This window comes from Convolutriloba macropyga, chromosome 12 (genome assembly GCF_964194025.1).
Source record: "Convolutriloba macropyga chromosome 12, txConMacr16.3, whole genome shotgun sequence".
NCBI lineage: Eukaryota > Metazoa > Xenacoelomorpha > Acoela > Convolutidae > Convolutriloba > Convolutriloba macropyga.
In genome coordinates this window covers 1,303,662-1,327,791 of record NC_134479.1, presented here as the reverse complement: position 1 = coordinate 1,327,791, position 24,130 = coordinate 1,303,662, and the positions used below count along the sequence as shown (strand labels likewise).

General features: G+C 33.1%; 1 protein-coding gene across 1 annotated transcript in view; it reads left to right on the top strand.

Moving 5' to 3' along the window:
• LOC142350275 (ubiquitin conjugation factor E4 B-like) overlaps window positions 1–24,130 on the top strand; it is a 250,124-nt gene that overhangs the window by 187,087 nt on the left and 38,907 nt on the right. Inside the window, exons 7-8 of the mRNA XM_075402058.1 lie at window positions 1,018–1,195; window positions 15,723–15,872. Coding sequence (XP_075258173.1) covers window positions 1,018–1,195; window positions 15,723–15,872 — 328 coding nt within the window. The remainder of the gene's footprint in view (window positions 1–1,017; window positions 1,196–15,722; window positions 15,873–24,130) is intronic.

Genomic DNA, 24,130 nt, shown 5'->3' with positions numbered 1-24,130 from the left:
AACTCATAGCTTATTCCTCCGTTTGTTGTTTCATTTTGATTGTATAATTACTTAGATAATTTTTAAAGTTTTGTGATATATCACTAATCCTTACGCTGCTGCAATTTCTGTGGTACACTCCTAACCATTTCAAATGCAATGAAAGACATATGCATTCAATTATGATAATTTTGTGGCTTTTCGACAGCATTGGGTCAAATAATTAGATTTTTTTTTACTATAGCCGCGTCATCACACCAGGCAGCTTTTTTATTCCACCGGACAAAGATTTGCTTTTTTTCAATTTTCGCGTGAAATCCTTTGACCCTGTTGGCTTGTTTCAATCTCTGTTCATTTTGCTGACAGCTCTTTAAAAGAGCAGTTGTGCAAAGAAAATTAAACTGATTCAACAAAATAAAAATTAGGCCCACAAAGCCCAGTTTTGGATAGCCTTTACTTTTATTTAGTGTTTGTGAATAGTTTCTAATGGTTAATAGTGTTTTTCAGTCTCGGTGGCGCGAGTATTGTTCTATTATTATGTTATTAGTTAGTTTTTAGTTGCACTTTACGAAGTTCACTCTGAAAAGTGACACTTAGAAATTGACTCCTTTATTTTAATTAAAAAAGATAAGGTCAGCTGTGTTTGTGTTAACCTAATTGAAGGCTATCTCAGGGCATCAATAAATTATACATATTCTTAATTAAAATGGAGTATTGACTTTGGTCAGGCCGAAGCAGGAATTGGGTCCAAAATTCGAGTTTAGAAGCTGAATCTAACAAATTGCACACCAAATTAGAGCACTTTTTGAAACTGAGATACAGTCTGTCAATTTTTATGCCGACTTTTCTTTCTGTTTTAATTCCGATATGCGTCGAGCGTGTCAACGATGGTTATTTTCCGGCAATTTGCCAAATATGTTTCATTTTTGGGCGGTAGGTTGAAAACAGTTGATTATTTGAATTAAATCTTTGAGCAGAAAAAGGGACGCTTGTATCGTACTCACAGCTCGAGAGTTAAGATGTGTATTGTTGTGGTAGATTGTACCAGCAAATTCTGGACCACAGAGAAGCAGTGGTGCACTTTGCAGCCAGTCTGACTCGCTTCTACGTGTCCATTGAGTCTACTGGGGGCACGAATGAGTTCTATGACAAGTTCTCCATCCGTTACCACCTCACCATCATATTCCAGTCCATGTGGAATCATCCCTCACACAAGGTTACTCATCTCACACACATTCCCATACATAACACCTCATCACTCCTCATCCATCCAACCATCCCAACATACCCCCCCCCCTCCACGACTTGATCCCCATCCAGCCCTCCGAACCCAACCCCCATCGCTTGACACCCCCCCCCCCCCCACAATTCGCTCAAACCCCCCTTCTAATCCTAGCATTCCTAAGATTTGCCTCTTTTAGCTAGCAATCCTCAGCTTTTTGTAGTTTTCTTGTGGTTTGTTGCTTAGAGTAGTGGATAAAACGGGGGAATCAACTAACCACTCAGTGCTAAAACACATTCGTTGTTGATTGATTCCCCCGTTTTATCCACTACTACATATACACATTACTCTAATTCCCTTTACATATTTTTCAAAACTATCATTTCTTGTCTCACTTAGTGAAATCCACTAATATCGAGTTAAGCTGGTATTTATCCATTATCAGACGGATAGTTCGGGTTCTGTCCCCACTGACTTCAGTGGACGTATCCCAGATAAAAGTGTAACGAGTGAGACAGTTTAAAAAGCCCGTAAAACCAAGTTCTGAAAATAAATTGAAAAAAAAATACCAGCTTAACTCGAGTAAAGTAAATGTTTGTGCGTATTTATTGTTTTTATACCCCCATATAGTTTACAACTTTATATCATTCTTATTAATAGCAGCACAGCGATAGCTGGGGCTATTTTTGGCCTTCTCTTGGTTTTTTTTATTTCGTCGTCATGATTTTTGTTACGACCATATGACGTCACAGCCACTTTTTGTTCATTCGTTCATGCAATTTCAACTAAATTGCATGCGTGACGTCATTTTTCGCTCTAGTGGAGCGAGTTTTTTTTGTTCATTTGCGTGATTAAATTTTTGGTCACACTTGACTTACCTCACTCTCAAAAATGACTTCCTCACTTGGAATTTACTTTTATTTAAAGAGATAAGGTCAAATGGGTGTGTGTCACTCTAAATGAAGGTTATTTGAGATCAGCTAATAGAGGCAGCAATAACTTATACAGATTTTCGATCAAAAAACAACAGATCAGCCTTCAATGAAAAGACGAATTTTTTTGGTCTGTCTTTTTTACTTTTTTAGACTGCCGATCTACGAATCTATTGCGGCTATTTTGCGAGACAGATACATAATTTTGCCGATCTACACCTAAAGTAAGAAATATGTTGATTAACTTTACACATACAGGTTATATATAAATCTGGATTATTGTAATGTTTTGACAAATGTCACATATAATTTTTCAACTTTACTGTGTCATTACATATATAACAAGAGTATTCTTTCTTTACAATCATCACAATATTCCATGTTTTGTTTTCACAGTTATTAATAGCCGCGTCCTCAATTGTTTACTTCGTCTAACAGATTTTTGTTTAGTCTTACCCTGACTTCTTGGAATTGACTTTTTCAATGACCTACCTCACTCAAAAAATGACTTCTGAGCTCACTTATGAAACTTTAAATTGTATGAACATTTACTTATAAAAGGTGAGTAGTTTGCATCTAAGTAGTGCCAAACATATGCCCTATTTCTTGAATATTAGAGACTTGAGTTTTTGATTTTGAGTATTAATTTTGGGATCCTCTCCGGTTGTGCCCCCCAGTACGTTATGCGCACCCCAGTTGCAGAGCATGTGCCATTACATAGTAAGTCATTATGTAAAAAATTTTGCACGTGCATCGGGGGGGGGGGGTGGAAATAATATGCGCTCACTAATTTGAGGGGGCACAAACGGAAAATATCATAGTTTTGAAAAACCCTATTAGGGCTGTCTCCTTATAGAGCTTATGTGTCTCATAAAAATGACAGTCCAAAGCTAACCCAAAAAGTCTAGTGGTCTATTAAAGGACTCTTGGTCGATCTGTTTATCTAATCTCCTTTGTTGTTTCACTTCATGGAAGGCCCCAACTGTCTATCGCGGCTATTTTCCGGCAATCTATTTTTACACTTCATTTTTTATTCTCGAAAATTTTTTTTCCTTAATAAAATACATGTCTCATTCAACCAACAATAATGTCTCGGGTGTTAACACCTGCACTATCTGTAATTTAACCTACCTTTGAAACAAGGAAACAATTTATCAAACACATCTTAGGTGACTAACACTAAAAAGAGCAAGAAAGGAATATAAAAAGGAATTTGATTTTGAGGTCGAAGCGTAAGATAATTGTGAAACATTGTGAAAGACCCATACCAAAGGTAATACCAAATCTAATAAGATTACTAAAGATAAAATTAATACTATTACTAAAGATAAAGCTATAGATAATACCAATAATGTTAAAGCTAATTCTATTACTAGAGTTAATACTAATACTATTACTGAAGTGAATATCTATACTCAAAATAAATCTGATTGTAAAACAATGCCATGAAGTATTTAGATGTAAAATAGCTCTAACTACACAATCATATAGTCAAAATTGAAAATACGTAGAGAATACTGAAGACTTTGATATAACTTCTAGTCAAATTATAAGCGAATTTGATATTACTGATTAAGTATGAAATTACTTTATTGATATAGATGAAGCAATTAAAAACTGCTACCAATTTAGACTATAAGGACACAGCAGGGTGTGAGTACAAAAAGAGGACCAAAGAAGAAATTAAAATCGCAAAAATTTTCTTCGACACAAACTATGTTATTAATGATGCTATTTATGAATATGGAGGCTTTAATCAATGGCTAGCTCACGAAAATATATGAAGAAATATATACAGAAATATATGAAGGTTACGGTTATGACTTAAGAAATATATGAAGGTTACAGTTTCTTGGAGTAAAAAGTATTCAAGTACCGCGACGTGAAGATGATTTTGCTTATATGATTAGAATACATAAATTATATAATATAAATGTATTGTTATACACTCCTTGTGGTAGCAGTAAAGTAGAATTATTTAAACCAGCTGTTGATTTTGATATAGAAAAGACTTCGGAATAGTAGTCTGGGAAATTAAAGACACAGAGCATTGTGCTCTAATTAAAACAGAATAAAACCGATATATATATATATATATATATATATTATGTATATATATATATATATATATATATATATATATATGTATATATGTATATAGATATATACATATATATATATATATATATATATATATATATATTTATATATAAAATATATATACATATATATATATATATATATATATACATTATATATATATATATATATATAATATATATATAATATATATATATTTATATATATATATATATATATATATATATATATACAGAATATACACATTGATAGAGAGACCAAATAAGAGTCATCATAAATACTGTTATTTTAATAGATGTACTTATTGGTTTACTTCTTTGGTTAAATATAATAATCATGATTGTAGACGCTCATTTAAAACAGAGATTCTTTCAACTTAGAAAAAGAAAATTACTTTTGTAATTAAACATAAACAGCAGGAAATAAAAAATACTATAACTGCTGAATTCGAATTGTGTTGATGTTGCATCACATAGTAACAAGTATGTAATAGTCGAACACATAACGATAAGTGTGGGTTACAAGTTAAACGGTTTTTTCAAATACTATTTCGGCCAAGACTGTCTGAGAATATTTGCCAGTGAGCTACTATGTATTGAAACTGAACATAATTTCAAGTATAACAAACAAATGGTATTTAGGTAAATTTTATCATGATGCTAATATCACTTGTAAAACCATGTATTATTAAAGTAAGAGATCACTGTAATGAATTTGATAAATACAGGGGACCTGAATGTATTATTTGAAATCTAAGATATAAACAACAAAACTTCTTTTACGTTATATTCCATAATGTTACCGGTTATGATGTCAATATATTTTATAGTGAACTCTTTAAACAGAATAATGATAGAAGAAAAGTAGTTAACACACCATTAGCTGTTGATTATTTTAAGATGTTTAGTATTGGCTGTCTTAAATTCTAAGATAGTTATAACTTCTTAGCTTTGTCTCTAGATCAAATGGCAAAGATATATGGATGTAAAACGAAAACATTATATCGATATGAATACTTTGGTCTAGATACGTACAATGAAGTTATAAGTAATCAAAAAATAGAAGACTTCTACTCTTCTCTGTCTAATAGTTTACCAACACTAGATGACATAGATATTTTTAATAATGAAAATGGACATCAAACTGTTAGAGATTTTACTGTAGTTTTTAAAAAAATTTATACCTAATACGGGTCAGTACATATCTAATGAAATTGTTAATTTTATGTTTTTTAGTACTCTTAATGTTCACTGTAATGTGACATCTGGTGTTGAAAGTAATGGTTATGATACAGACATACTATAGACTTTTACTCTAATAGAACTACCAGGTTATTTGATAAATTTTATTCCAACGAATGTACTATATCAAACTGTTACAAAGGAAAGATTAAAATATATTGAGTTTCATATTAGAGATGAATATGGCAGATAAATTGATTGTAATTGCGGTGTATCAAGTTTTATTTTACACTTAATTTTGAGACAAGAATTAGTCATATACTTAGACTTAGTCATGGTCTTAGACATTGGCTTAGACTAAATCTTCTACGTAGACTTTGACCCTGTCAGAGACTTAGAATTATACTCTGTCAAAGACCTAGTCATAGACCCTGTCAATGATTTAGACTTAGTCATAGCTATATTACTTCATTATCCCATCCAATACTTAGTTTACCATTATTGTTTTTTAGATATGTCAATTACATTTTAATTATGAGGTATTTTCCAAACGTCATTGCAATTTATCAAACTGTTTGAAGCTAGCTTCATCATTGAATAAGTGGTGATATACTTTTCAAGTACCTTACCTCTCTTCGGATAATAAAGAGATTACAGTTTTCTCTAACACTTTGTCTGTTAGTAAAGAACATATTCTGATTGAGAAAGAAAATGTTACAATTTTTTTGTTTTCCTCTACAAAAATACTCATTCATTATAGGTAACTTAGGAGAAACATCATCAAATATCATTAGAATCTTTTATGTTATATCTAAGTGTTACTGGTTTAGCTAGTTGATTGATATCTGCAATGAAATGAGCATGTCTAAAGTTCCCGTATTGATCCCAAGTTGGTGCTATAATAAATGAATTGTCAAAGTCTAAGTTATTTAAAAATAGATTCTTCAATAGACAAGTCTTGCCACATTCACTTGGACCTGATATCATAAAATTGTATGGTAGTTGTGGTTTTGTCTTCTTCATTGTGGCTACTTTCACTCAATGCCCTAATATGTTCAAACAGTTCCTCTTGTCAGGTCTGAGGTCTACTTCTCTGTAATACTAAACGATTTAATGCATAATTAATATTAAATCCTCTGTCTACGAGATAAATCATCTATAACCAATAAGCTCCACAATCACTAATTTGCTGTATTTTCTTTTCAGAACCTAAATCAATGTGATTTTGTAAAAACAATGGTTGTGTTTCCATGCTATAACTATCAAAATAGTATATCCCCCTGCCTTTCTCTTGATAAAATTAAAACCCATTTTGTACCCTCATTTGGAAGTAACTTTACAATTATGTTATGATCTTTATATTTTATTGTTGTTCATCTCTCATTATAACCTCTATTGGTATTACTTATCTGTTCTCCTATTTTTATTAGATCAATGTTACTGATGACTTTATTCTCTATTTCATATTTGACATGAAATACTTCGAAAGATAAAACATTCAAGGAAAATGTCTTGGCGCAAGATTATATTTATTATTCTAGTTATTGCATGAGGGTTGTATTTATGTTCATCTGATAGATATCAGAATTTAAAAAAAAACTTTAAAGGATATGAAGAAAAAGAATTAAAAGAGTTTAAGTTTGAAGAATCAATTATACATACTAATGGGGCTTCTGGATCAGAAATGACTTTTATGAAAGATTATTTACTAGTACTCGTACTGGTACTAAAGCTTATAATGTTGCTAAAGCTAAAACTATAACTAAGGCTCATATTATTACTTATGGTGAAACATGGTCGAAGAACCGCATAATAATACTGATGCTGCTACTAAATCTAATACTGATACTAAAGCTAATACTAAAACTACAACACAGACAAATTTCTATACTAAAGATAATGTAATTATATTCTGTAAAGATAGAACAGATTTGGTTGGTTATAATATTGGTGCTATTAATGATTTAATAATAATTGACATATCTGCATTTAAAGATAATATTTTAGTATTATGTGATATGGGTGATAAATTAAATAAAATATTACACCTTTCTTCACAACAGGTAGACATGAAATTATAAAGATGATTTTTATGTGTCATAAACCTGCTCAGATACACTATGGCTAGAGCTAGCCCAGATACTATATATATTATTATAATGATCTAGCATTCTTTAGTAACTTTAATGCTACCTTTCATTGTACTCATAGCTTTCATTTTATATGTCGTGAACATAAATGTGGTATAATAAAATTTAATTCGAAAAAGAACAAATTCCTTTTAGTAGATAAAGAATAGACAAATAGTTCATAATTAATATAGAATAGAACCTTGTAACTTGATAACCAACTTAGATGAGGATCAAAAAAGAAATAAATTAATAAAAGACTTGAAGATTAGTTTGAAAGATAAGGTTGATAAAGGCGTTATTGACAAAGATAACTATAAGTTTTAACCTGAAGAGTTTTCAAAGTTTAGTGGTACTAAGACAGCGTGTGATTTTATTGAAAGAAATATAAATTTTAATGAACTCTCACTACGTATTACTTCTGTATCTGCTTTAGGTGTGATTATGATTGGTTTTATATCTTATATGTTTTCTAAGGATCCAGATGAAAGAAAATGTACCAGGCTGATAATATGGCTAGTACAGTTTGTGATCGATTTGGTAGAGTTTAATAGAATATATTTGGGTTTGGGCTATGAAGAAGAAAACGAGGCTCCGACTGGTGACTTATCTCATGGGCAGACAACAACTGAGCAAAAGATGTAAATTTCATGAAAGATCTAGTTAAATATGAGACAATTAAAGCATTAAAAAAAGTTATTGATAAAGATAATGCCAATACTAAAGCTAATCAGCGAAGCTCTTGGGGAACCAAGACCGAAGGTCCTTTCACAGATAATAATCAGCGATGATGTTGGGGAACCAAGACCGAAGGTCCTTTCACAGATACTAGACCACCCAGTTATAATCACAGTTATGTTTGAATGCATAAATAAAAGGAATGGTTTTTTAACAAAATTTGAAGAGTTATTATATAGACATCAAAAGTAAATAAGGAGTTTTGTAATGATCTAAGTGAATATAGAAAATCACAACATATTGATACATTAAGTGGAAGAAGATGGAAGAATCAAAAAATTAAACACTCTTAGTTATACAGGACTAGAGGATTTGATGGAGCAAAGTCGACCTGTAAATAAAACAGTTGAAATTTTGGCCTGTCATAAATAACATAAATTTAGAGAATGTGATAAGAGTTTAAGTTATTTTTCACTAAAAGGTCATTACCATGGTTTCCACAAACACTTGATAACAAATTGTAATGCGTGTAATTATAAACGCCTCGGCGGTGTTTGTGTTGAGAATAATTGTTTTGATATAGCAAAGATCGGGGATAATGATGTAACAATAACAAAGACTAGAGTTAAAACGATGACTGATAGTGGTGATGATGTTGATATTACAATACAAGAATTTAGAAAGACTAATCGATTTAACTCCTAGACAATGTAAAAAATGTAAGGATTGTAAATCAAACAAATTTGATATGAATAAGTATACATGTAAGGAATGTAATGCAATTGAAGTTAAGTGTGAATTTTGTAGTTCTAGTGTAACATTTAGTGGATTATGAGCCCATATAAAGAAACAACATCCTCATTTAAATTTACCTAGAGGATTTTGCAATTATTTAGTTTGATATTAACGTTTTGATTTCCGATAATATTTTAGGTTCATATAATAATATTAATTTAATTTCTGATCTGCGAAGCAGTTAGAGAGATCTTAATTAGTTTTTTAGTTTCTGATAATAATAATTAGTTTCTGATAATCTTTTTTTCTCATAATAATAATTTGGTTTCTAATAATGCTAATTGCTCTTGTTATTTATTTTTTAATGCTGATTTATTTTTTAAATCTATCTCCATAAGTAATAATGATAGAATCTATCTGCTGAAAGAAATAAGCACAAATAACTTTACGAGTTATGCTGGTATTTTTTTTCAATTTATGTTCACAACTTGGTTTTAGTGCTTTTTAAACGGTCTCACTGTTTACACTAGTATCTGGGATACGACCTCTGAAGACAGTGGGGATAGAACCCGAACTAATATGAATAATTACCCGCTTTACTTGATATTAGTGGATTGTACTTAGTGAGACAAGAAATGATTGTTTTGAAAATTATATTAATGGAAATAGAGTGATGTGTATATGTAGTAGTGGATATATCCAATACTGTAGTAATGGATATATCCAATACTGTGGTAGTGGATATGACGGAGAAATCAATCAACAACGAATGTGCGTTAGCACTGAGTGGTTTGTTGATTCCCCCGTTTTATCCACTACTACTTAGTCCATAAAATAACTTTTTTAATTGGCCTTCTACTGCGGCGCAATTGTCTTTTTATTGATTTCAATTTTGGCTATCTCTTTCATTGACTTAGGTACCATTTGTTTTTTAAATGTTTTAAATGTTTGATTCAAGTTTAATTTTGAATCTTGTCTTTATTTGGCGTTTCTCTTGGCCCCTTTTCACCTAACGTAACTGCCAATTGTTGATATATGACCTCCACAGTTATGTTCTGCTATCATGAATAGTATTAGTAAGAAGTTTTGTGTTTTTATTTCCTCTCGAAAGAATTTTGAAGCCTTTACTGTAAACTTGTTTATTTTTTTTTCGCTTTTCTGTTCTGAATTTTTCGATTTTTTGAATTATTGATTTGTTTCATTCAGAAGTTTTTGCGTCATAGAAGTCTTTAGAATATGCCTCATTCTAAGTGTTTTGACTTGCCAGTCGTTCGAGAGAAACTCGCCCGATGCTAGTCGGTTTATGTTTTACTTTCACGCCGCTCATTTTCAAATTAATTCTAATTTTAGATTAAGTTCGGATTTTGGTTACATAAAGTGTGGCTTTACTGATTTTTTAAAATTAAAAAAAAATTGGAAAAGTAATTGTTATTTGTTTTTTAAGATTTTTTTAGGTTGGTTTTTTTGCATATAGAATCTCAGGCATTGCTGACTGTATTAGTTTGAGTTTGCTGCAAAATTGTAACCTTTAGTTAGTTAACTACTTTGGATTGTAAATCAAGAGTTCTTCTACTACGTTTTTTGTTTCGTCGCCTGAATGAAAGTTTTCGTTTGACGATGTTCTTTGTCTCAAATCAGCAAAGCAATCTTGATCATTTCTTTGTGCCGATCTTTAATTGATTTTTGATAGCAGCCGTCAACTTCTCAATGGTTATTATTTTGGCGAACTGCTTTTTTAAATTCCCTTTACTATTGGTTCCGCGTTTGTTTCACATATGTCTTTTTTTCACGCTTGGCATCTGACCTACCTCACTCACTGTTTCACCTGAATGGGTTTAAAGTTCTTTCACTCATTGAATTGTACAATGTAGAAATACGGCCAAGGTCAAAACAGCAAAATCAAACTTAACGGCAGAAACCGATGAAGCCCGATCGTGGAAGCTGGATGGAGTATAATGCTAGAATCTAACTAAACTGCACACCATTTTGGAACATTTTCGACACTTCTTTCTTAACACTTAACACAAATTTTTTATCAATTTATAGTCAATTTTTATCTCCTCCTCTTTGTCTAATTCGATCTCGATGTGCGTCAAGCGGGACAACAGTGATTAGTTTCCGGCACTTTGTCGGCTTTGTTATATTCTTGGCGTGATTGCTCATGAAAATAGAATATTCCCCTAATCTGGGGACCACCAAGCTGGTTGTAACTGTTTGATTGAGTTCATGGTTAATAATTGCTCTCAAACGAAGTTCGTAGCAATTATATTAGACTTGTCGGTCTTTCGCTTGATCCATTTTTTGTCTAACCATTTTGACTTTTCCTCAAAAAAGGGATGAACAGATAGCGCCCAGTAGGCATTTCAGCTCACTAGTCTCCAAGTATGCAGTTCACAGAAACTGTTATGGAGACTGTTATGGTGTGAAGGGCCGTTCGTAGAGGTTGACCCACTCCCCCTCCCTATCAACCCCCCCCCCCCGAGCACCACATGAGCTTTGCTTGTTCTGGGGTTGACTTTTTTAATAAATACATCGGTTGATTTTTTTTTTTACCAGTAGTGTTTTTACCAGAATCAATGAGTGTTTTTACCAGAATCAATGACAACAAATGGAAATAGAAAATTTAACTGCAGCTAATCTGTCATGTAAATGTAAATGTTTTACCGAATTTTTCGAATAGCTCTTGAATCATTCTCGCTAAATAGGCGATTTATTGTTTTTATTAGCTGCGTCCGATATGCATGTGCTTTTTGCTGCGCTTTTTTAAAACTTTCAACAGACTTCTCGCATTTGTTGGACAAGTGTACAATCTGACCTTTGCCTTAAAGTTTTAATCTCCTTTAGTTTTTTTGCAACAAGTAAATTAAAATTATAACCATACGGTTAAATATACTTGAAACAAAAAATATTTCCACATCATTCGAACAAAATAAAATAATAAAGATCAACCAATTTCTTAAAGAATCACATTATATTATTTTCTTCCAACTGTTTTCTTCCTAAAAATAAAAACTACTTTTAAAAGCTCCTACGTTACTATTCAAAGGAATTTTTTCATGTTGTGAGAGCAAGAAATCATTCAACGTTTTCTAAAAACGTTTTCCGTTTTTGCCAACCGAAGCCACTGTGGTAACTTATTCCTTTTTTGTGCATTTGCGAACAATCGAATTCATTCCAAATCTGGTTTTGACATTCTGTCTAATTTTGAATTGTTTTGTTCCAGTGTTTTGATGAAAACTCAGATACCCGTGAAAATTTTCAGTTTTTTCTGGCATGAAAATACCACTTGTATTGAGGTTACGTACCGTTATTCTTAAGTTTTTCGGTTACGATGATTGCTTCTAACTGATCGTTTTGAATGATTCTTTAACGGTTTCTTTTTGTCAAATTTTTTGTTTTACGCTTAGTTTTTTACAGCAATTTCATTATCGTATTGTTGCAGTGATTAATAACAGCATGCTAAAAATGAATGTTTTAATGTAAATTTTTTGCCTGATCGATATGACTGTGCGAGTAACTCAAACGAGTTTTGCGTTATCCTATTTTTCTCTAATTCATAATTTTAAGCAGCTGAAGTCAATTGTCAATTTATTACCGAAAGTCAAATGAAAAGTGCGCCAAATTAGTGTAATAATTTTTCACTTCGAATCTTAACAATGGCATTAATGACCTCTCATAATGTCATTTGAAGCTTCCAAGCTAATCACCTCCCCTGACTGACGCAGGCTGCCATAGATTATATTTTCTCTTAGTTGTTCGAGAGCATTTTGTCAGGCGTTTGTGGTCTATGTTTTGCACCATTAAAATCAATAGACAGCAAATGGACAAATCAAAAATTTAATTGGAGATATCTTGTCTTCTAACATCAGAAATCTGTTGTACATGATCAATCCTGTAGCTTGTGTTTGAATACAATTATCAGATTTTGCTATGTACGCGGCCTATTTTCATTAATAGCTGCGTTTGCTATACAGATCGCTTTTTTGAGTTGTTGTTTTTTTTTTAACTTTTTAATCAGATTTTGTTTTGGAATTTAGACTGTTTTTAAATCTAATTGGAGTCCAAACGCTGCCCCGACTGAACAACAAATACAGTTACAGTAACGCGTAGTTTTTTTGAGTACAAAACGTCCTTAATTGAAAACATCGGCGTCTTTCTATGCTCTTATTTTTCGGCGATCCAACGGTTTGGAATGTAAGCGAAATGTTTTTAAAAGTTCAACATTTGATATTAACATGCGTATGCATTGGAAAAAATATTTTTTTCAATGAAAAATTTTGATTCAATGGAAAAAATTTCCTACAAATCTATAGTCAAATTTTTAAAGTTTATGGTTAATTGCGAAGCTTGTAGCAATTATATTAGTCCTGTCGGTCTTTTTTAATGCGATTTTTCTCTTGACCAATTTTTCGTCTGACGCTTTTGACTTTTCGTCCTCAAAAACGGGGTAAACAGGTAGCGCCCAGCGGGCACTAAGTGCTCTTAGAGCCTTTCAGCTCAAACTTTTTGGAGACTTATACTTAGACTTATTATGTGAAGGTCGGTTCTTAGAGGTTGAAGACCTCCCCCCCCCCACCCCCAACGCCCTGTTGCCCTCACCCTAATGTTGCCCCTACTCAGCAAGCAACCAACCCCCCCCCCCCCCCCTCTCCCGTGGCTAGCTAATGACGAACAACCGCTCGCTAAAAACACGCAAATTTATACCAATTTTCAAAATTTTTTTCAAGCTTTTTTGAAAATTTTTGTGGATTTTTGAGTTTCATCAGCCATAGGTGTCAAGTAACCTCCTCTGCGTTTTGATAATAGGTTACTGCATAGTTTTTTGTGGTAATAGAATGGTTTCAACATTTTAACATCGCGTTTTTTAACAATTTTTTGAAAAAACTTGCATTTTCTATTTTGAAAAAGTTTTGTCATTTTTGTTAATTTTATCCAGCCTCAAGAGCCAAGGAGACTACGCTAAGGTTCAATTATAGGTTATTGTATACTTTCTAGATGTAATGGAATGTTTTACAACAGGAATTTTTGCATTTTTTTGACAAAGGTTGCAACTTTTTTCAATTTTTTTTTGACATGTATTGTCATTATTCAGAGTATTTCAGCCTCAGGTTTAAGAAAACCTCCTTAGGGGATTGATAGTAGGTTGCTGCATAGTTTATGGTGGTAATGGATTACTTTTCAACATTTTAATATCCCGAAATTTAGCAATTTTTGATGAAAATTGCAATTTTCTTCAAATTTTTTTGAATATTTATTGTAATTATCAAAGGTTTTCCAGCCCAAGGAGCCAGGAAACCTCCTATGGGGTTTGATGATAGGTTATTGCATTTTTTGTTTTGCCCATGGAATACTTTTCAGCTTTTTAATATCTTAAATTTTATCAATTTTTTTTATAAAGTAGCCTTTTTTCAAGTTTTTTGGAATTTTTTGTCTTTTTTTATGTTTATCCTGCTTCAAGAAGCCCAAGGAACCTCCTCTAGGGTTTGATAATAGGTTTTTGTATAGTTTCCAGATCTAATGGAATGTTTTTCAAGATTTTAGCAACGCGTATTTTAGCACTTTTATGAATTTTTTTTTTGCAATTTTCAAGTTTTGTAAAATTGTTTATAGTTTTTTAAGTTTCTCCAGCCTCAAGAGCCAAGGAACCTCCTCTAGGGTTGGATAATAGGTTACTGTATAGTTTCTAGACGTAATGGAATGTTTTTCAAAATTTTAGCATCACGAATTCAAGCAGTATTTTAAAAATCTGCAATTTTTTCAAGTTTTTGAATAATTTTTGATTTTCTTTGATTTTTTTGTGCCCCATGGACCTCCTCCAAGGTTTGATGATAAGCTGTCGCATAGTTTCTGGAGTTAATGGAATGGTTATTATTTTTTAATGACTCCAGCTTAAGCAATTTTTCGATAAAATTTAATTTTTATTATAATTAAAATTATTATCATGTTCCAATTTTATGGATCTTTATGAGCCGGTGAAACTTTTTATGGCTTAAAATAGGGTTAATGGATAGTCTGTTGAGACAATGAAATGATTTTGAAGATTCTAATATGTTGAATTTTGGCAAGAATTTGGTAAAATTTGCGATTGTTTTCAAAATTTTTGATTATTTGTCCTTTTCTGAGTTTAACGATCATTAATGGCCAACGAAACTTGCCAACGAAATCTTGCAGATGCGTGTCCTGAAAGAATATTTTGCAAATTTTTAAAATATCAGTTTGTTTGATTTATTGGTAACAAGGATTGATAACAAGGATTGAAAACTAAAAGTTGCAGAGTCGAATCAAGCTAAAGCTAGCCTTACTAAACGATGGCTAGCTACTGTCGAAGCCAACCGCTCGCCGGTCGTTTGAGAGCAATTCGCTCGGCGTTAGTCTGTTATGTTTAATGTTTGTGAAAAACACTAATTGTTGAAACAATTAATAAAACAGAATTCTTTAGATTTTGAATGGTTTCACAACTTTGTTTCGCTACACGAACGCGATAAACATTCCGACATCAAACAGCGCTTTAATTTGTTACTAGATACTCCTCTTGTGCTCATGTTGCAGGCCTGAGAATGTAAGTGATCAAATACATAACTTAAGATTGGATTTCGTGGTGATCAGATTTTTGAGATTCAGAATTTGCTTTTGACGGCTAGGACATTATGAGCCTAGTCTTTGTTTTTTTCTATTGCGAGGTCACGGAACGCAATCGTGGCCGTTTTTGGGCATTGGTCTGAGTTTGAGAATATTGTATATTTGCACTGAATGTTGTTTGTTGCAGCTGTCGATGGTGAACACATTGAACAGTGAGGGTAAAGAAATAGTGCGATTTGTGAATCTGTTGATCAATGACACCACCTTCTTGTTGGACGAGAGTCTAGAGTGCATCAAGCGAATACATGAAACACAACAGCTCATCAAAAACACTTCGGTTAGTTTGGCGAACGCAAAGGAAGCCGAAGTAAAAGGAAGCCAACAGAAAAGCAAGCCGAAAGTTATGTAATATATCAGAAATAATAGATTGTTAGCCGTTACAATCAATACTGCATGTTGTTTTATAGCGTATAATGCATTCCAATGCACCAAAGAAACAAAAATACGTCAATTTTTAGACAACTAGTGGGTACGGGCCTCTGCTGACCAAGACTGTCTAAGACCATGCCTCTCATCCGCTGTAGGATGTAATCCGGAAACCGCGGGCCGGTTATCGCGGCGAAGCGCGCCCACCGGCCCGCCTGCGGCAACTTAAAATACCGGTATCCCAAAATTTTTCGGCTTACTTTACCTGATTTTCAAAATTCGGCTTGCTTGCCTACCGGCTTGCTTGACCACCACCGGTTAGTTTATATCAGAGAACGTATAAGCATGAATATTGATCTAGTTGCCTAAAGAGAAATCAGTTGCAACCCCACGAAAGGTGAAATATTCTAATCTCCAAATTTATTTCGGGGTTAACAACTTTGTTTTTTTTGTTCAGTCTGTTTTGGCAGATCCATAGCTTTTGGGGTAAAAGTGGTACCATTGAGATGATCTCAAAAAATGGACCGATCTTTGAAAAGTCTTCAAAATTTTGTTTCCCGAGGCTCTGGAAATTTATTTCTTTTGTGTGTTTCTGAACTTTTGACGCTTCATGCACGTTAACTATAAGAGCTTTTAGGTTGCTAGTTTCTGCTCCGAAGTATTGGTGCTCTGCTGGAATTTTTCGTGATCGGAAAAAGCCATAGGTACCAGGTATTCTAAAGAATGCAAAAGACGAGAAGTCACAGCCAAATAGTAACATTAGGTTATCCGAATTTTCCTGTGGATCCTGTCAAGAAATCAAGAAATTTTGAGTCAGATTTTGCGTGCAATGCTCCTCCTGTAAAACGTGATTGCATTAATCATGCCAAAACTTGCCGATTTGGGAAAAGTTAGTTTTGTGATAATTGCGAGCAAAATGATCAACTTCCAGTAAGGTAAGTCTGTTGATTCGTTGTATATTAATATTTGTAAGTATATCATTGAACACAGACATTGAGCATGAGTTGTCTGAAATTCTTGAATGATATAATTCAATTGAAACAAAACTCATGTGAAGCTAAAGTTAAAGGTGAGCAGTTGCAAAATGAAATCAAAGGCACTGTTGGTACTTTCAAGCAAAACAGCCTGTCGAAATGGCAAAATAACCAACAAAAAGAATCACTTGAGTAATAGAATGATCATTTTTAGTATACAGGAGAACCAAAGCCGGCTGCCGAGAACTGAAGCAGCGATTGAAGGCAAAGGACAATTAACTTCTATTTTTGAGCACAGAAAACGGTGTTTGTACAAAATTTGCTTTGTCGGATGTGATTGTTTTTGTTCACGTGCAGCAAATTGTCTTCTGTTTTTACTGCTTCAATTTCCTGATCGTTTTCTTCTAAATGGTTTTCCCAAACCATTCATAGTCCAGTCTAGTTCTAGTTTTTTGTTAAATCAATGAAAATTCTTTGAATTGTTTCAGGACTTGTCCTGCTATGTTTTTTTACAATTCAAAAATTTGAATTGTATTGGGGCGCTGTCTTTTTTTAAGATCTGTTCACACATTTTCATGATTTTTGAAGTCAAATTGGAGTAGTGATTTTGGTCACGCCGAAACAGGAAATGGAGCGAAAAAGCGAGTGGTTTTGCGGCGTGAATTTTATCGCTCTGATTTTAAAGTAGTGAGAAAATGGTTTTTTGTTCACATGCGGCAATTGCACATTGATTTTCACTGTTTTTTTTTGGATAGAATTATTTTTCTAAATGGTTTTTCCAATCCATTCATAGTTTATCCAAGGTCTAGTTTTTTGTTTGAAATAAATTTCAATTTCTCGCTAGTGTTTTTTTTGTTCACATGCGGCATTTTGACATTGATTTTCTGTTTTTTAAAATTTTTTTCATATGATTTTTTTTAGAAACTGTTTTTCCAAATCAATCGTAGTCCGTTTTTGGGTCTATTTATAGCTGCGAAGCTGTAAGCTGAGCGGAGCTATATTGCTGTGCCCTTGGTTTTTTTTTGTTTTGTCGTCTGACGCCCTTTTTTCGTTTTACTTTTGTTCACACTTCAAAGCTGAAAAAGTCAAACTTTCTGCATGACTTCTTTCTCTCACTAACTCTTTTTGCGCGCGTGACGTCATTTCTCACTCTCTCTAGCAAAAGTTTTTAGCGTGATTAGATTTTGATCATAAGTGACTTGCCTCGCTCAATAAAACGAATTTTGCACCTTAAGTTTATTTTGAATTAGTTTAAGGTCAAAGGAACTCATTTGTGTAATAAATGTCCCTAATGAAAAGACTTCTGCGCAAGGAATTTTATTAAGCTTCATTAATTTATAGTTTAATTTTTTATATAGCTTTTTGAGCGGCGTCGATAACTTTTTCAACTTATATCTGTATTTGTGTCTATCTCTATCATACGGCACGCAAGTCTATTTTTATTAGCTATTCCGGCAACCTGCCGGCTATGTTTTTTCGTTTAGTCAAAAAAATTCTTTGAATTGTACGTCAGTATATGTCCTCCTATGTTTTTTATTCTCTCAAAATTTTTGTTACGACTGTAGGACTCATAATCCTTTCAACTTTGCTTTCTGTTCATTTGTTCATGCCATTTCGACTGCTTTGACGTCATTTTGCTCTCTCAGTAGAGCAAGTTTTGTTTATTCGCGTGATTAAGCTTTTGGGAACACGTGACTTAGAAATTTTTATGGTTGATTATGTCCAGACTAATTTTGCTGAAAATGTAATCACACATCTTCGATCAACTTAGCAATTTTTATTTATAAAAACAGCTTGAAGGTTTTTACAAAAAAAAATAACTTCTTTGTCTCTAGGATATTTAAGTCCGCTGAGAAAAATCCACAAAATTTCTCTAAGTTACCATGCAGCTCAGACATTTATTTATTTAAGAGGGAAAAATTTATAAGTATTTTATCCTAAGGGGAAACAAAGACTTCTGAGATTGGCCACCTGTGAACTTAAGTAAGCCCTGTTAAACCACATTTTGATTAGAAAACAAACAAAAATGATTTTCTTGAAATATCGTATTTCTATTAGTAATCGTTAAATTATGCTACAACAACAGAGATGATTCACAAGAAGGTATAGAATTCATGTATCAACAAAAATTGTTATTAGCAGAAAAATTTGTTAACATTCAATTTCTGGTATCGTTTCCTCGATTGGTCTCAAAAATACATCTACAAATGAACACCTTATCACTGGTGTTAAACAATTCTTAGCATCAATATGAATTTGGATGCGATCTTAATCTTATGAAAACAAACGAAAGTGGCTTGACCTTCACTAATTTGATTGAAATTGTTGAAAAACAACTAATTGCAGCTCAAAATGATGTGGAAGATATCAAAGAACAAATTTAGAAAGCACTTAGAGAAAATCAATTTGGGACAAAAAACTCTTTCAAAACAGAAACGTAGACCAGCTATGCTTGCATTTGGAGCACTAACAGCAGTCACTGCTTGAGCAGGTATCGCTTGCTCACTGGGAAGCATTTTTGGATCATGCGGAGGAAGAGATCAAAACAGAGAAGACAGACTTTGCTTGAACTCAAATAGAAAATAACAAGCGATGGATTGAAATAAAGGGGAAAATGAACGACAAAATGTTCATAATTGCAGATCACATGAAGGACGCGAACAATTGTCAACGCAATATTACAGAAACTCAGAAAAATCACTCGGAAGTTCTAAATAAAGCAGTTTCGTTAATTCGTAATAACTCTAGAAAATTGATGGCTTGCAATCAACTTTTCTATGCAAGAGATCAAATGTTACAAGTTCAGACAAATTTAATTGGATTGTTGTCCGCTGTCTTGAATGAAATCAAATCATACAGAACAGCAGTGTTTAGCTACAAGCTTACAATTTTGAATTCAGTTATGACAATTGTCAATAAACTAATACCAATGGCTCTACTTCCAAGAAGAGCTCTTGAAGAAATTCTGGAAGCTGTGGTAATTTGGCAGACAAAAGAAAATGAACGATTATCTTTGGCTATACCTACAAATCAAGCTCTTAACGTTTTACGAAACATAAATTCTCAGAAATGTTGTAGTGGAGGATGGAATGTTCTTCACTTTGGCGATTGCGTTTGTGACAGGAGCAACTGCTCTTATTCTTTACAGAGCGATACCGGTTCCGATGCCCAATGAAGGAACTGATGGATATGCATCGCAGTATGCTATCGAATTCGACTTCATTGCTATAGATGAATCGACTCATAAAATCGCTCCTCTATCGCAAGATGAAATTGACAGGTGCGTAGGGTCAAGCAGTTTTTCTGTTTGCTTTAATGGCGTCTCGCTTGAAACTGCTCATGACACATGCCTAGGATCACTTCTGATTGGCAACCATTTTATTGCGTTACAAAAATGTGATATAAAAACAGTAAAATTGCCAGTAAAGGAAAAAGCTCGTAACATTGGCAATGGAAAGTGAATGATCACTTCGGTAACTCCTAATTTTGACATATTTTTGAGCACAATGAGGAACAATGACCCACTGACTCGAACAAAACTTGCAGGATGTCAGATATGTATAATCCAATTCGAGTGTGGAACAAAAATTGAAACAACCTATCTTGAGATCAGAGCTGGCATGTTTTCGTGTCACAATGCTACAATTACACGCCTCGACATTAGTCTGATCCACGCAAACATTTGCTTGCGAAAATACCAGCGATTGATAATTTGCCTCACATGGGAACAATAGCACAAGCGCGCCAACAGTTCATTGAAGATATTCAATTGAAAATGTCAGAAGTGCCTGAGTATCAACGATTCTAGTTCGATAAACTTGATGAAGTCGCAGAGCCGATATTGTGTGATATACAGACAGTTCGTAACAGTCTACGTAATAAATTTACACAAGCTCATACATAGAAAATGTCAATCATTATTGGAATAGCCTCATTCATAATATCAATTTTTTTTTCATTGTCTCATTAACTACTTAGTTCACAAGTATGGAAAACGCTGTGCGAAACTGATGAGATCTGAAAAAGGAATAATACCTCGACCAGTACTAATTGTTACCGATGATGCGTATCAAATTCTCATTATACACCTAAAGTGTAGAACGTTGAAAGAGAATGTTGTAATTAATCAAATTCAATTAATGTCTGCCCGCTCATACAGTGGAACCATTCAACAAACTACTGCACCTCCGATGGACATGAACCTTTTTTGTCAACAGTTGACGAAAAATCTTAAGCAACTCTAAATGAATCAGCGAAAAAGACAGAGAAAATACAATTATTAACCACAAGCTTAATCTTTACAAAAATTCCCTGACAAGGTAATAAAACAAAAACACGAAAGTGTTATTACAGATTCAATGTTATTTTCAAAGTACCTAAAAAGCAGCACAAAAAATAACTTATGTCATAATTAATTTTCAAAATTGATTAAATGCTTATAATGGTTGCTGCTAAAGTGCATGAAAAACAAACTGAAATTTCGTAGAAGTTTTAAATAAAATTTTTTACACTATCATGATGGAGTAACATTTTTGAAGAGGCGCAGTGTCATGGATAAATTATTACAGAATTTCTCCCTGAATATTTTTGATTGAATTTGAAAGAGATTAAATTGCTAGATTGTCATTGGATAAAATTGTATGTACTAACTTACTGAAAAAGTCGTAGAATGGTTGTTTGTAGAAGTGGATTGAATACTGCAGTTATTTGGAAGATTGTAAAACAGTTGGAATATTTGGAATGATGAATATGTTAGTTGAAGACATTAGTTGAATTCATTGGGACTCTGCCTCGAACCAGCATCTGAAATAAAAATGCAAAACAATCATTTTATGAATTGAGTAGGAGAAATATAAGTCTTCCTTACACTACTTTCTGGTCTACACTTTTATCGCAGCTATTTTCTGGTAATCTGCCAGCTATTTTGGTATTGGAGTTCTCAATTGAGGTGTACGCAGATGAAATAACCAGCAATAATAATATTAATGGCCTCTAAAATCGAATCGAGTTTAATTGTTGTTTTATTGAAAAATATATAATTCACGTATATCACTAATTATGTGAAGATTGTTTTGTCGTTTTTTGAGCTCCAAAAATGTAAGATGAACGTGTTGGAACTATATTTTGGAACTAGTGTTATTTTTGTCGTCTGACGCATTTCTTTTTGATCTATTCGCTTATAGCAGCAGCTGTAAATTTCAAATTTGTTCCTTTACTTCGCGCTCTCATTTTTCAATCGTATCTGCGCGCCTGGCTATTTTCTCTATCTCTTAAGAAAATGTCTTAGTTGTTCACGTGATAGAAGTTCCGTTTTAGTTGTTTCCTCTTCAACAAAATGGCTTTCTCTAAAGAGTATTTTGATTGAAATTAGTTATTCAGTCGTCTATTAACGATTTTACTGTTGCTCTAACTTGAATTGCGCGGCAAAGTTTGCGGTTATTATTTAGGTCTGGCTGATGCATTTTTTTTTCGGATCGATGTTTCGTCTTACATCGAACTACTGGAGTGATTGTTTCACTCTTGATTGTTTCCATCAGTCTCTCAAAGGCCATTATTTAGGCGCTCTCATTTTTTACATTTGAATGAGGATTATATTTAGAGCGTCTGTTTTCCACTGGACTCGGGATAATTACCTTGAAAAAGCTCGTAAATCAACATAAAATGCATTGACATTAAACGTAGCGACAAAAAGACACACAGGGGATAGCACTGATTGTGCCGAAATAAGGGAGCATTATAACAACGCGATATCGAAAACTATCCCTGTCCAAAAGGTTTTAAAAATCAGCTTTATTCTGAATCTGTTGAGAATGAGAAAACGTTTTTCGTTTGTATTATTCTCTAGCTACCAAAAAGATAAATATTAATTGCTCACGGCTGAAATAGAAGACTTACGATATCTTTTTAATCATTGGGAAAAAATTACCTAATTCCGAACCAACATTTTGGTCACGAAAAAAATCGGAGTCAAAGTATGATATGTAAGATCAATATCTTAGATTGAAGTCAAACGATCAACCAGAGGCTGCAACCACAAATTTTTCCTTGACTGCTATAATTTAAGCTATTAGTTTTTGAAGCGTGTGTCTGATTCTGTAATCATTTTAAAATTGAAGCTTAACAGATGTACCGGTCAGTACAGTGTGTCAAATTTGTTTGTTCAAATTGGCACTGATTACGACCCATGAAATTCCATGCCAGTTTTGTTGCTTCTAATAGTAAGAAATTTTTTGAAGATTATTTGATCACTTTGAAATATCCCACATTTTTCTAGATTTTATCATTCGCAGTTTTACTCTGGGAGAGAGAAAAGACGGTTGGTTTTTGCTATTGTAGCAATGGTAAAGGAAATCAGGTCTAATCTCCACAAAACAGCAACGAAACTTTTGAATTTTTGATCTGTGGGCTTGAAGGAAGCATTTGATATCGGTGTGTGTCTTTTTGCATAAATGTTATAAATACGGCTTTCGGGGTGCAATATATAACATTTTGGATGGATATTTGTCAGAAGACAGCGGAAGCAGTATGATTCAAGCTGTGATAAAAAGTCAAAACTGCTGAAGCTCAACTAACTAGAACTAAGTATCAATTCTAGGCTAGGATCTTTGTTTTTTATCTCTTTACATTAATGATTTTAGTGTGATCAAATAACTCGAGTATAATTTTGAGTTTGGATGAATCGCAGAGCTTCGGTTGTGAAAAGTGAAGCTCTGCCAACCAGTTTTAAGTAAACGAATCGGAATTAAATAATGTAAACGAGTGCCCTAACGGTAGTGACCGAAAAAATGAGAAGCAGTTTTTGTGTTGAGAAATTACATTAAATTTAAACAAATTTGAACAGAAACACCTTTTCGGAGGCCGAGGCCAAAAGATAGGGGGTATTTTTTTAGAACGCTCAAAGTAAGTTGTATCGTATCTTGGTGACGTAATTCTGTTTGTTCTTAAAAGGCTTGAGAAAAACAAGTTATTTAAACACATCATACAGACAATCACAACAAAAATTAGAACATTTGCATAAAGACAAAACGACAATCGCAAATCACCACACTTATGGAAACCGAAAAATTTGAATTGTAATTAATAGTTTACCTGTCGATCTAGAGAGCTTGTTAATAAAAAGAGTAGAATTATAAGCGTTTTGTTACAGTAATTATACTTGCGGGTAGATGCTACTCGTTCGGTATCAGTTGGGATC